Source organism: Cajanus cajan, chromosome 2, assembly GCF_000230855.2.
Source record: "Cajanus cajan strain Asha chromosome 2, NIPB_CcT2T_4, whole genome shotgun sequence".
NCBI classification, from domain to species: domain Eukaryota; kingdom Viridiplantae; phylum Streptophyta; class Magnoliopsida; order Fabales; family Fabaceae; genus Cajanus; species Cajanus cajan.
Genome location: NC_138518.1, coordinates 55737110 through 55751745, shown reverse-complemented (window position 1 = coordinate 55751745; position 14636 = coordinate 55737110). Strand labels below are relative to the sequence as shown.

General features: G+C 34.6%; 3 protein-coding genes, 1 long non-coding RNA gene and 1 pseudogene across 5 annotated transcripts; 3 read left to right on the top strand and 2 right to left on the bottom strand.

Annotated features, from left to right (window-relative positions):
* The first annotated feature begins 944 nt into the window (after window positions 1–944).
* Window positions 945–3168, top strand: LOC109808984 (uncharacterized). Its single transcript, XM_083069761.1, has 2 exons — window positions 945–1566; window positions 2083–3168. Exons 1-2 carry the CDS (start codon window positions 1156–1158, stop codon window positions 2230–2232), a joined length of 561 nt encoding a protein of 186 aa, XP_082925887.1. The 5' UTR covers window positions 945–1155; the 3' UTR covers window positions 2233–3168.
* A 935-nt stretch (window positions 3169–4103) lies between these two features.
* Window positions 4104–4796, top strand: LOC145955060 (uncharacterized protein At1g08160-like). Its single transcript, XM_083069760.1, has one exon. It carries the CDS (start codon window positions 4104–4106, stop codon window positions 4794–4796), a length of 693 nt encoding a protein of 230 aa, XP_082925886.1.
* Window positions 4797–5666: 870 nt separating this feature from the next.
* On the bottom strand, window positions 5667–7532 carry LOC109805018 (fructose-bisphosphate aldolase, cytoplasmic isozyme 1-like; annotated as a pseudogene). The gene is made up of 3 exons (XR_014431583.1): window positions 7505–7532; window positions 6506–7190; window positions 5667–6143 (listed from the first exon to the last, which is right to left on the bottom strand). The product of XR_014431583.1 is annotated as a fructose-bisphosphate aldolase, cytoplasmic isozyme 1-like (transcript).
* Window positions 7533–7835: 303 nt separating this feature from the next.
* Window positions 7836–11222, bottom strand: LOC109805356 (uridine kinase-like protein 3). The gene is given in 12 exon segments (XM_083068463.1): window positions 7836–8012; window positions 8123–8205; window positions 8349–8421; window positions 8501–8594; window positions 8957–9017; window positions 9479–9539; window positions 9635–9718; window positions 9836–10030; window positions 10321–10400; window positions 10700–10724; window positions 10726–10797; window positions 11118–11222. Coding segments are annotated over 12 exon segments (1110 nt in total).
* Window positions 11207–12584, top strand: LOC145954378 (uncharacterized). Its single transcript, XR_014431584.1, has 3 exons — window positions 11207–11347; window positions 11441–11675; window positions 12255–12584. It is a non-coding gene; the product is annotated as an uncharacterized LOC145954378 (long non-coding RNA).
* The last annotated feature ends 2052 nt before the right edge of the window (window positions 12585–14636 follow it).

Here is a 14636-nt window from a genome sequence, read left to right as displayed (position 1 = left end):
ACCTAATTAAAAAAAAAAAAAGTTTGGTTGATTGGGGAAGGAAAAGAGAATAAAAAACAAATATCTCATATCTCTCTCAACTCCACTCTCTTGGTTTATATTTCTAAATCATGCATCCAAGGACTTTCTGAACATTCACAATGAGCTCTAAATTAAAAGAATTAAAATTAAAATAACATTTTAATTAAGAGAGTCCTTACCCCATAGAGATAACCCAGGTTATCAATTTCTAAAACAGTGTTGTTAATATTGTCGATGACTTGGATAACAAAAAGATGAATTACAGTATCTCATTCAAATAAAAGTTAAAAAATAGATGATAATTAATTTTTAATTTAAAAAATTGTAATTGATAAATATTTTTCAACAAATAATAGCAAGAACTTAAATAAAATAAAAAATATTAACAAATTGACATAACAAGTAAAAGAAGGTAATAAATGTACAGGAATAACTCCCATATATTATGCTGTTAAAATACAATCTTTGCATCTATATTTTTAGCTTTTTGGTTTATGGTAGCAATCGCCTTATCTTATTAGAAGAATGAGCACTTGTTAGCGTAATTCAAACCTGTTCTGATATAGACTCAGCATAAACGATCACTATCCAACATGATTGATTGGTTTATTGCATTTAGTGAAACATGGACCTTTACGGGTTGGCCACACTTTAAACCTGCTATGCTTTCTTAGTGCTTAAACATCCAACGCAGCACCTACCTAGTTTGATATCAAGGAACAAAAACTATGCTATAACTGCTACACACGCGTAATCCAAGCCCTTGATCAAACTTAATATTGTCTGTTGCCACACACATGCATATTTGACCAAGTCCAAACCATGGAAAACTTGAAGCCTTAAAGAATAAGCAATGAAAAAAGTGGGTCTCCGTTGAACTCATTCTTTAGGACCTTCTCAAACGTTGCCGCATCAACAATAAAAATTAAAACATGAATCTGCTCCAACTTTAGCTCAACTATGTCACCTTTTGCCAATACCTAGAAAAACACACTGTCCCCACACAAAAGCTTCACTTGATCACTTCCATTGATCTATCACCCCATTTAGAATTTAAAATAAATAAACACACCATCTCTATCTCACCCTCATTCACCACTTTGCTTGATTGGATTAGTGACCTATTATTCAAACATGCTAGCATCTGTTGCAGAACATGGAATATCAAAACCATCAAGAAATCATCAAAATTCTCACCATTCAGAAGCACCAAATTCCTATGCAAACACAAGGGCAATACTTGGCCAACCTCGACTTCAAAGGACTAAACCAATTATATGGTGTGCTGCAATTTTGTGCCTCATATTCAGCTTAGTACTTATCTTCTTTGGAATTGCAACATTGATTGTCTACCTTACCATGAAGCCACGAAACCCCATGTTTGACATTCCTAATGCAAACCTCAATGTAGTATATTTTGACTCACCACAGTACCTCAATGGTGAATTCACTCTCCTTGCAAATTTTTCCAATCCTAACAGGAGAATTGGGGTGAGGTTTGAGTCCTTGAATATTGAGCTTTTCTACTCGAACAGACTCGTGTCATAACAGACAATCAAGCCTTTTACTCAAAGGCCAAGGGAAAACAGGTTGCAATCAGTGAACTTTGTTGAAAAATAGGAGGCTAATTTTATTAATATACATGAGCAAATACAAAATATTAGTGCCCAACACCTCTAGTGATTTTATACTAATACAACACACTCACTTTCTTACACACTCTTCACAATACTATTTTTATTTTGGTGACACACACACTTAATATATATTCCTCACTTCTCACAAACACATCACTCTCACTCACTACTTATTGGGTTTCTTTTTCACTACACACATAAGCATGATCTCCATCCTATATATAGTCTCCCAATGGAAGCTTGCTAGATGCTCTAGATATTTCTTCAATTAATATCTCTAGATATTTCTAAAGCTTTCTAGTTGTTTCCATATGAAGGAATAATCTAGAATAATAATTGATATTTTAACAAACTTGATATCCAGCTTGGTGTTTTTGCCTCAAGATGTTGGTGTGAAAATTCAAAGGCAAGTGGAGAATAACAGGGTCAACTACATGCAAGGGGAACATTTAAGGTGAGGTTCAACATGGGCCTTTTCCATTTATCTTACTGGCTGCATAGCATATGTCAGATAGAGATGACTAGTCCTCCAGCTGGTATTCTAGTAGCAAGACAATGCATAACAAACAGATGAAGAGGCAACATGGTAGAGTTCTTTGTTTTTTTTTTTCTTTCTAGTTTCTACTTTATTAGGAGATATAGCTAATGCCTAAAGGTAAATAACAGTGTGCAACAGAGTTAAATGATTCTTGCGAGAAATGAAATCGAGAAGATTAGCTGATACCATTCGATTTTATTTGACTTTTTTTAATGTTTTTATTTTTAGATAGCGGTGGAGGGTGTTGAAGCAATTCTATACCAGCAGAATTATGATGTACATTTTATTTTATTTTTCTACTAATATCAGTCTATAGTTTTCTTCCAGAATGGGGTGGTAAGCAAACATTGAATTAACTTCTTGATATTGTTTTCTTTCCGGGGTACCATTTTGTTCATGTGTATGAGGACAAGTCAATCTGTGATGAATCCCTTGTTTAGTAAGATAAGGAGTAAAGGTGAGATACTCTTTTGCATTATCAGATTGTAAAACTTTTAAAGTTGTTCCAAGTTGTTTTTCAGCAAGAGATTTAAATTGAAGAAAAGCTGTAAATGCTTGAGATTTATTTTGAAGCAAATACATCCAAGTGTATCTAGAGAATGCATCAATGAATATTATGTAATATCTTGATCCATTAGAGGAGGTTAAGGGGGCTGGACCCCAAATATCTGTGAATACAAGATCAAGAGGACTAGTGTATACAGACTCAGAAGTAAAGAAAGGAAGTTGACGTGCCTTCCCCATACAACATGACTGACAAAGTAAAGAAGTAGCAGAATGATTACATGGTATACTACAATGACTAAGTACTGATCTGACGTTTTTAAGAGAGGCATGAGCAAGTCTTGAATGCCAAAGCTCCCAGAAGGATAACTAGGTCCAGAAACAGTGTTAGCCAAAACCAGATTTGAATCAGTTTTCTTGTGTTTCTCAAAACGCTCTTCTTGAGCCATTAGAAGTGCTTCAATATCATCAACCGTGTATGGATCTAATCGTGATGTAACAGCAGTAACAAAAGAATCATAATCTTCAGGCAAGCCATCTAAAATTGCTTCTATATGGTCATCATCAGAAATCGCAGAACCAATTGCAGCTAGTGAATCTACTATTTTCTTGATCGCAAGTAAATATTCCGAAATTGACTTATCTTTCTTAATCATTCGCAACTGTACCTTTAATTTTTTCACTTTCGCACGAGTCTGAGATGTATAATAGACTTCTAATCTTTTCCAAATCTGCCATGATTGTTGTAAACCAACCATCTTTGTGAGGATTGGTGTTGACATCGATGCAAGGAGCCAGGCGACGAGTAACTGATCCTGTTTTTCATAATTGAGAAAAGCTTCACTGATCGTACCATTCTTTTCATGTTCATTGGACTCAAATTTCTTTGGAACATGTTCTTCATGAAGATATTTATTGAGCTTCAGACCTCGAATTGTGGCAAGAATCTGTTGTTGCCAAACCAGAAAATTCTCATCATCAAGTTTGATCGAGATTGGAGTTTGAAATGTTTGAGGATTGAAGGAGGTTTCGGAAGCCATGGTTAGAAGGCTCTGGATACCATATTAGAATTTGTGATCATAAAGAGGAAGAGAATAGAATGATCTTATTCATGTTAATGAATGATTACAAGAGGGGTATTTATATATTATGATAATAAGAGATAAGAGATAAAACTGATAAATTATATCAGCAATAACAAACTATAACAGAAAGATAACTAACTAACAGTTTGACAAATTCCCTTTACATAGAAAAACACACTGTCCCCACACAAAAGCTTCACTTGATCACTTCCATTGATCTATCACCCCATTTAGAATTTAAAATAAATAAACACACCATCTCTATCTCACCCTCATTCACCACTTTGCTTGATTGGATTAGTGACTTATTATTCAAACATGCTAGCATCTGTTGCAGAACATGGGATACCAAAACCATCAAGAAATCATCAAAATTCTCACCATTCAGAAGCACCAAATTCCTATGCAAACACAAGGGCAATACTTGGCCAACCTCGACTTCAAAGGACTAAACCAATTATATGGTGTGCTGCAATTTTGTGCTTCATATTCAGCTTAGTACTTATCTTCTTTGGAATTGCAACATTGATTGTCTACCTTGCCATGAAGCCACGAAACCCCATGTTTGACATTCCTAATGCAAACCTCAATGTAGTATATTTTGACTCACCACAGTACCTCAATGGTGAATTCACTCTCCTTGCAAATTTTTCCAATCCTAACAGGAGAATTGGGGTGAGGTTTGAGTCCTTGAATATTGAGCTTTTCTACTCGAGCAGACTCGTGTCATCACAGACAATCAAGCCTTTTACTCAAAGGCCAAGGGAAAACAGGTTGCAATCAGTGAACTTGATATCCAGCTTGGTGTTTTTGCCTCAAGATGTTGGTGTGAAACTTCAAAGGCAAGTGGAGAATAACAGGGTCAACTACAATGCAAGGGGAACATTTAAGGTGAGGTTCAACATGGGCCTTTTCCATTTATCTTACTGGCTGCATAGCATATGTCAGATAGAGATGACTAGTCCTCCAACTGGTATTCTAGTAGCAAGACAATGCATAACAAACAGATGAAGAGGCAACATGGTAGAGTTCTTTGTGTTTTTTTTTTTTTTTTCTTTCTAGTTTCTACTTTATTAGGAGATATAGCTAATGCCTAAAGGTAAATACCAGTGTGCAAGAGTTAAATGATTCTTGCGAGAAATGAAATCGAGAAGATTAGCTGATACCATTCGATTTTATTTGACTTTTTTTAATGTTTTTATTTTTAGATAGCGGTGGAGGGTGTTGAAGCAATTCTATACCAGCAGAATTATGATGTACATTTATTTTATTTTTCTACTAATATCAGTCTATAGTTTTCTTCCAGAATGGGGTGGTAAGCAAACATTGAATTAACTTCTTGATATTGTTTTCTTTAACTTCCTTAATTGTGTCGTGTCAGCTGTACTAATTGGAAATCCTTTTGACTATGTAAAATACTTGAAGCTAAAATGTGTTAAAAGCAGAAAAGGACTTGTCAGAGATTGATCATCGACGTGGAATCAACTAGTATTTCAAAAGTACCCTTGCATAATTTATTGTGGTGAGCCTTACATCTCAAAATCATGTCTTATTCCAGAATCTTGGAAGCACACACATTTACACTAGTTTAAGCATATTCGCTTCGCATGGAGGCCATTAAAGCATATGAATAGTGGGATTAGTGGAATCTCCTTGTCCGGTTAATGACTCGTGACCCACCAAAACATTACTATTACTTTTGAGGTATCAATATATGATTTGTAGAAAATTAACTATACGAATTCACATTTAATTATCTATATTACTGTTTATGACAATATATATACCAGCCTTCATCTAACAATTATTTTTTAGTGGTACACCATCATCATTTGACATTAAATTAGCTCCTATAACACGAACCAGTATTTGAAAAACATGTAACCCAAAAATAAGCATGTTAATCAGAAGCAAATGCTTACTTAGGCTGTATCATACATATATATATACCAGAATGCAGTCACCCCAAATCAGTCCCCAAGTCCATTTAGAAGCCTAATACTTGTAGTCCTTGACATACAAACTCTCAGAAGCCAAGCCAGTTCCACTTCCACCAACATACTTCCCCAGAGTAGCCTCTGAATTGGCCTTGCATCTTGCCAGAAATGACTCTTGAGCTTTGCCAATATTCTCCTTCTTTCCACCCCATGTCTTGAGTGTGCTTTGCTGCAGTGCTCGCCCAAATGAGAATGAGAGAGTCCATGGCTTCAACACCTCCAACTTGTTCATTGCATTCAGGTTCAGCGTAGCTTCCTCTTCACTTTGTCCACCAGACAGAAACACAATCCCTGGCACCGCAGCTGGGACAGTCCTGCGGAGTGCTTGAACTGTGTACTCAGCAATCACCTCAGGTGCTACCTGCACACAAATGAAATTTGTTTCCTAAGTTAATAACAGTGTACATACTTAAATTCATTCCCTCTTAATAATTTAGAGGAATGATATTTGATCTCTCACCATTTTATACATTAACGCACATCATTTTTTTCTATATCTTTTTCTATCATATCATATTACTTATGGGTTATCATCCCAATACTTTCCTAAGTTGGTTTTTTTTCTTTTCTTTTATAGGCAAATGTAAGTAATTAACGTGTTATGTTAGTCGGAGGATTCAAAGTTACTCCATCGTATCTCTTTTTAAACTACCAGACTATCTTATAACTCTTAATAGATTGTTGGGTGTTCAGGAATCATTTTTGTTTTGAAAATGTTTCTACCTTTGGGCTATCTGAGCCAGGAGTGACCATGTTTGGCTTGAGAAGGGTTCCTTCAAGAAGGGCATGGTGCTCATTGAGTGCCTTGTAAACAGCTGCAAGCACAGTTTCAGAGACAGCAGCACATTTGACAATGTCATGAGCCCCATCAGTGAGAATCTCAGGCTCAACAATGGGCACAAGGCCATTCTCCTGGCAAATGATGGCATAGCGTGCCAAGCCCTGTGCATTTTGCTGGATGGAAAGCTCAGAGGGCTCATTGGGGCCAATTTTGAGAACTGCACGACACTTGGCAAAGCGTGCACCGGCCTTGTAGTACTGCTGGCACCGAGCTCCAAGAGAGTCAAAGCCTTGTGTGGTGGTTTCCCCATTTGTGCCAGCCAACTCAACAACACCCTTGTCCACTTTGATGCATGGGATCACATTGTTCTCTTCAAGCACCTCAACAAAAGGCTTTCCATCACTGGTTTTCTGGTAGAGAGTTTCCTCAAAGAGGATGACACTGGAGAGGTATTGGGGGGCGTTTGGAGAGGTGAAGAGAAGCTGGAGAAGGGCTTGGCGGTTGGCCTCAATGTTCTCTACGTTAATGCTGGCTAAACGCTTTCCAATGGTGCCAGTGCTCTCATCTGCTGCCAAGATTCCCTTCCCAGGTGTGGCTATATGTACTTGGCATTCTTGATAAGCTCATCTGGATATATAACATCACGTATGAAAAACCAAAGACCAAGAATTATGAACATATAGAATATTGCATCAAGTTGACGGAACTACTTAGACATGAAATCTTATATTTGGACTCCGTTGATGAAGAATTAACTACTTATTTAGATTAATACTTCTAGCTACTATCAACTTTTATTCAAACAAGTATACTATGATACATTGGAATGAGTATTAATGTAAAGTCGAATGTTTGACAAGCTCGATCGTACGTCAATGAAGAGATGTAGAGATAGAAGAATGGGTAATATATCAAGAGAAGAAGAAAAGAGATGAGATTACCTGCATACTTTCCAACGAAGGCAGACATGGTTCAAGCTTTGAAAAATGGTATTGGATGGCGGGAAACAGATAACAGATGACAGCACGAAAAACAAGTTTAGCCAAAACCAAAGATATATAGATAAAACTGAGAAGAATATACCAAGTGGTATCTACTCAACCCATGCAAAAGAACCACGTGTCAAGTGATTAGCCTAACGAAGCCAAGTGGCGACTCATCCTTTTCAATAATATATGCTCCATTCATCCTCTTGGACTTTGTTCATTTCCGATGTCAAGCCATACATACAAATTAAGATGTCAAAGTATTGTGGATTTGGCCAAAGTATAACTACTTTGAAGGGGTCACCACCTGCTGGTCATCATCGTCCGTTCCAAAGTACCTATCCCCAAACTCGCCCATGCCTGGTACGACACGGAAATCGTCATTCAATCCGATGTCAATCTCAGATGTCACGATTTTAATTCTGGGAAAGCTTTTGCAGACCACATGAACTCCTTGAGGTGCCTGCCAATATGGGAGCATATATGTAAATCATTGGGTGCAGGAAAATAAACAAGCAAGAGAAAATAACAAATATGGCAAGATATACAGAGGTACAGACAGCAGTAACTTACTGATATGAGATTGAGAAATATAATGTTAGACTCTGGGACCCCCTTCTTTAAAAGTAAAGAAATTGCTTGAACAGCCGAATTACCTTAAGATGAAGATATTCTAAAGTTTGTTAAGACGAAAACCAACAAAATAAAATATCAAGTTTTTTATATGCCCTTATTATGCTAACGGCTGTGTAACTCAAGAAGTGGCAATTGGCTGCTGACGGTTATGAGAATAACAAACCTGTTCCTAAGATAGGATCCAACAGTAATACATGCCTTTCTGAGATATCACTGGGCAACTTCTCATATATTAGCTGCCCAATAATCAAAGGATAAGTTAGTGATCGGGAAATGGAACACACAGATATACACAAGAACGCGCAGATGACAAACCTGTTGACCATTGTCACCTTCTCTATGAATAAGAATTTTCCCAATCTTGATACCTTTGCAGCATGCTCGTAAAGCATTTTCCATACTCTCCCCGCTGAAATTAGATTGAATGTCAAATTGAAGGACAAAGTTCTTTTCTAAGCAATAATTTTATTTATAAAAATTCAAATGATCTGTGATCATAGGTTCACATCAAACTGCGTAATAGGAAAGTAGAACTAGTTTCTTAAAATATAAAAGGCGGATGGATTTGGATAATATTTTCATGGAAAATGAATGGCACTATATGCATTTTAAACAATTTGGTAATTATAAATCCAAATCTGGCAAATCTACAATAGATCTTTCTCTTTATTGAATTGTTCTAGAAAATATTTTAGTCAATACTTTGTAGCAAGGATAACAATATTTAATCAAAAATGCCCAAGTGACTTCTGATCTGGACTAGTACGATACCTTGGAATGATGGAGACACCACACAACCTCTTACAGAAGTCCACACCACTATACACCGATCCTGCATTGAAAGACAAGTATTGGCTGTAACCATAAAAGCGCTAAGACAGTAAGACACAAACAAACTGATTCTATTTTGTAAATATTTGAAGGAGAATGTCATCTACACGGATGCAGACAGGAGAGTTTATCATCAAGAACAGAACATGTCTCTCAACTGTACAATAACATGATACCCCTTTGGTTCCCATTCTTTTAGCATTTGTTTGACTCAGAATTCAGACTGCAGAAGTAATCCGTATTCCTTCTAAGATGTCGAAGACACAGGTAACATGTAGTCCATGTTACTCTTCACTTTTGTGAAAAATTGACAATAAGCGGCCAGGAATTTAGAAATCAGAGTTACCCACCAATCCATGCACATCATCCACAACACTTCCCAGTGAAATGTCTGATAATTCATCTATAGAGGTAAATATAATCCAAGCCAAGGAAATCAGCATTCAAAAATCAACAGCTTACCAGTTGAAGTGGTTACTTGCTTTTCTGTAAATGGAAGATGCCCTAGGCCGTGTTCTACAACCTGGTCAAGCGAGAGAAATATGACCATTAGTGCTACAAGAATATGCCATGCCACCACTAAAATTAAGTAAGCAACTAATGAACCCCATTACATACCAAACGAATTAAACGGTCTGAATAAAATACAAAGTCATGTTTCGTTGTTTGAGAATCACGTACCAGGGTATGCATACCCCGTATCTGCATTGAAGCAATTATCGTGTTGATTCAACTTTTAATAACAAAATCAAATTTTGGGGCTCCAGCTGAACGAGGAAGATGGGATGATTGAAAAGTTCAATAACAAGAAAGGGTTACCTGAAAAGTAGATTGAATGACATATAAGTTAGGATATATTTTACACAAGTCATGTTGACCAAGCTTCGTGCGAATATGCTGTACAATCAAATCAATTGCCACGTGATTATCTCCTCCACGGGGTATAATGATATCAGCATATTTCTTGGTGGGAAGAATAAAGTCGTCAAAAGCCGGCTTCACATATTTAGAATACTGCATCAAGTAATATATGATAAACGAAAAAAAAGGGAATATATTAGCTTGATTTATTATCATAACCATAAAACAGATCATTGAAGATTTAATTACATAAAAACTGACTAAATACAGGTTTTCTAATCAAAGAAATTGCATAACAGTCTCTCAGCAACATGAATTAAAATAACTTTTCCATGTCTAGAAATGCAGTGCATGAAAGAAATGTGAAGGCCAAAAACCCAATGATGATCAAAATATGATAATGGAAGCGCAAATGGTGTGGCCGTGTGGCCGACAGTAGCTACCTGATCTAGCACAGTTCCAATATCACGAGCATTGTCAGCAGTATCACGCTTAATTCTTCTAGCCAGACGAACATCAGCATCTGCACTGAACATTTCACAATGTCAAGAAGGAAGACACAGGCAACTATAAATAAAAAAGAAACCAACAAAAAAATAGGGGAAAAAGATGAAGATATAGTATCATTAACACGTGAACGAGAACAAGCATATTTTTAGATAATGTGAAGAATATTGCGTTCTCCTATACCATGATGTGTGGATTAGGAAGGGGAAATTTTAACATTTGGTTAAAAGGAAAATCAACATGAGCCAGCAAAAAACATACAAATACAATACAGTAAGTTATAACAGTTATATTGGAACTAAAATAATAAGGGACCTGTGTCGACAAATATCTTCATATTCCATCAATGCCCGCACTCGTGGATCATGGAAAACAAGGATCCCTTCCAAAATTATAACATCCGCTGGGTTTACCTGCAAAATACATTAAAGTATCATGAAATAGAAGTCTGGTTGAAATTGTATTTCATATAAATATCCCCTCTGATGGAGATAAAACGCAAGAAAAAACATGTACACCAAAGTGTTCAAATTCAAATATGAAAACCATTGTCGTGTCATGCTAATATATTTTATACTTGCTCTATGCAATAATAATAATAATATAAAAAAAAAAATCTTTAGCATGATTAAAAAATCAAAAATAGAAACCTATATCAATCTTGGCCTGTTCTATTAAGCATTTGACGAACGAGGAATAAAGTAATTAATAAAAAGTTGAAAATTCCATATACCCGTCTTGCTGGAAAAACATCACTCTTGTAACCCTTAAAGTCATACTTCGGAATATCTACTGCTTGGCCACGCTTCAACTTGTTCACGACGCAGCAAAGAAGCATGCGGAGTTCACAAGCTAAGAGGAAGAACACCCTTCTCTCCTTCCACCCAAAGATCTTTCAATTTTCCCACCCCTCCCGTCGCCACCCATTACTTTCATGCTTTCCGATCCCATCTTCTGCCCAAGGTTATCTCGCTTTCTCCTTCATTTCTTATCTGGGTTTTCTTCAAATTTCAATTTTTCTCTATGGGGTCATCTGTGTTGAGATGATGCTTTTAGGGTGAGCATGTGCCACACATGAGGAACTTTTCTAAGATGGTGTCTGCTGCGGCTCAACACAAGGAGGAGTTGAAGTTGCTTGTGAGTGGGGGTTCTCGAGCCCAGAAAGTGGTTGGTATATGGCTCTTTGGCTCTGCCGCATGGGTGTTCAACATGGTGGTGCTTGGGGGTTTTACTAGACTCACCCGATCTGGTCTTTCAATGACTGATTGGAAATTCACTGGTACTACAAACGGTAAACTGCAAACACCTCAGTGATTATATGCTGTTTTACATTTTTTCTTTTTCATTAACTTATGAAATCCATCAAGGGGCTTATTTTCTGGTAAAAAAAGAAATTAACACATGTAAATAAGCCTCTTGAAGTTGGCTGACTAATTGTTGAAGGTTAAAATCCAATCATAAAAATTAGATGATTGAATATTGAGGAATAATGACTCAAATAACTTGCTCTAACTTTATCATAAAATCAACTTGATTAAATAAGCTTTTCAGCTTAATCACTTCTAGAAAACTTGACATGATTGTGTGTTTCAAAGTATGAAGATGATGGTTAATATGACAATGATGGTCAATAATAATAGACCGGATCGATCAATTTTTTAAATTACTCTCTGGAAATTTGCCTATGGACAAACTTGTTTACCTTTCAGGTTCTAATTACAATACGCAATTTTTAGTATTGATCGTGTATTTATTACAAGAATAAACGAGGGAAAGGCTTAATTAACTGAAAGTGGGTTGTCACCGGTCTGAAAGAGCTTAGTTGTTGTTATGAATGTTATGATGATAGTTCGTTTCACCTTTGTTGCAGTGTTAATAGAGGCATGAAGATTGAAGAATTCAAATTCATATATTGGATGGAATATTCACATCGTATGTGGGGAAGGGCACTAGGAGTTATGTTTGCTTTGCCCTATTCATATTTTCTTCATAAGGGGTATATTACCTTGAGATTGGGATTGAGACTCTCTGCTCTCTTTGCCCTAGGTGCTGGGCAGGGTCTTATTGGTTGGTGGATGGTCAAAAGTGGTTTAGAGGTTGGAATATAAATAATATAAATTCCTCTGTTTATTTGAAGTAATTTACTGTGTCATGACACTATATTTCAATAAAAATTACTTATAAATACAATTATCTATTATTAAGATACAACACAAACACTCTTTATTTGAGATATTCTTAGTTAACATATTATATATATATATATATATATATATATATATATATATATTACTTTAGTGATTTAGTGGAAACAATTAGGATAGTTAGAAGCATGAAAGTCTAGATTAAATCCTTATTGTAATCATCTTTGTAATCTTTCCTATCTTATATATGTGTGCTTTTTTTTTTATTGTTTCTTACACGTTTAAAATCTAGTATAATATTAAAAATAAAATTTTAAATATAATAGATTATAATTTTTAAGTTTTAAAATATAGTAATTATTTTTTCTTAAATAATGAGATAAGAAATTTTTTATTTTAGATTAAATATAGTGGATTATTAATATACTTTATTATTTAACTATTTTTTATTTGGATTAATATTAAAATAAAAAGCTTTAATTTATTTTTTACTTTAATTTTTATTTTTTATTTGGCTAATTTTAAGTATGGGTGTAAGCGTGTTGGGTTAGGTTAGATTTGGATAAATCGGTTACCCGATCCAATTAAAATTTAACGCGTTGGGTTGGGTTGAGTTGGGTTAATCAGATCAACATAATTTTATTTATTTATTTATTTTAAAATTTAAATATTTTAAAATAAATGTAAATCATTTTATATATTGTTGCAAATTCAATGTTATCAACCTATAAAACAAACAATGATACAAATTTGAATTATAAAATAAATTTGTTAATTTGTTACATTATTATCAAGTAAAAAATCAATATTAATTAATATAAAAAAATTTAAAATAAATATATTATATTGTTCCAATACTATCAACTTAAAACCCTAAATCCCAAGCATGTAGTCCAGCGGTAGGGGTTAATCCACGCTTAAGCAAGGTCAGGAGTTCGAATCCTGCCTTATGTATGTAATCGCCTTAAATCTTGGGGTCAGCTATCCCACCCTTTGAGGTGTCTCCAACGTAGCAAAGAGATTAGTCACTACTAGGGACGAACAAAAAAAAAACTTAAAACTTACTAAGTAAGAGTCATATTGGGATTGACCTAAACACTGGAAAAAAAAAAATTTGATTCAAACTTATTGAATTGATTTAGGTCAATTCAGGTTTGCAAGTTACTCGTACTCACTTACACCCCTACCTCTAAGGAGAATGGGGCATCAAAATTTTGTCCCAGTATCATTAAATGGTCTAGTTTACCTTATTCAATTTTTGAAAATAATGATAGAATGAGACAAAATTGAATGTCATAACTCACTTTATTACCTCTGCTTAACTAGTAGAGTAAAGGTCTAGTTAATATCAATTATACTTTTAAAAGAAAAAATAATAATTTACACTATGAAAAAGATGAAAGTGATTTTTTTTAATAATAGTATCTGTTCTATTTTTTACCGGGGATAAAATAAAGAGAAAATTGACCTAAATAAAGATTCATTTTTTTCTCTCCTTACTATTTGACTTTTTTTCTTTTACTTTCCCTTGTCTTAACTAACGTTGTCAACAAAGTTGTCATTTTTTTTAATTATAAAGAATTAGATAATTAAACACTCCTTTAGTATATATATGGTTTCTCTACCGCCAATAATTAAACACAAGAGCACTCCCAGTTTTAACAAGATTATGAATGAGGTTAGAGACGGGGATGACCACTAGTAAGACCCAATGGAAATGGATGACATGAAAACCATGTTGGAAACTACACGATGTACAACTTACCAAAAAATAATAATGAATGATGAATAAGACTTTATTTTTATTTATTTATAAAAAAATGTCACTGATTAATTTAAAATGAATTTAAATATATATTAAATTAATTATTATAAAAATTATTAATATTTTGTAGAGGAGTTAGGATATCTATCATATATGATATGAGAGCATGATAAAAATATCACAAACTTTATTTATATACATTATTTAAGTGTATACATGATAACAAATCATATAATAATAAGATAAAATATACTCTGACTTGCTTTTAGTTTTCATATATTGAGTGAGTAAATTTTAGTATTGATTTATATAAAAATAATAATTATTCATTTAAACTTTGGAA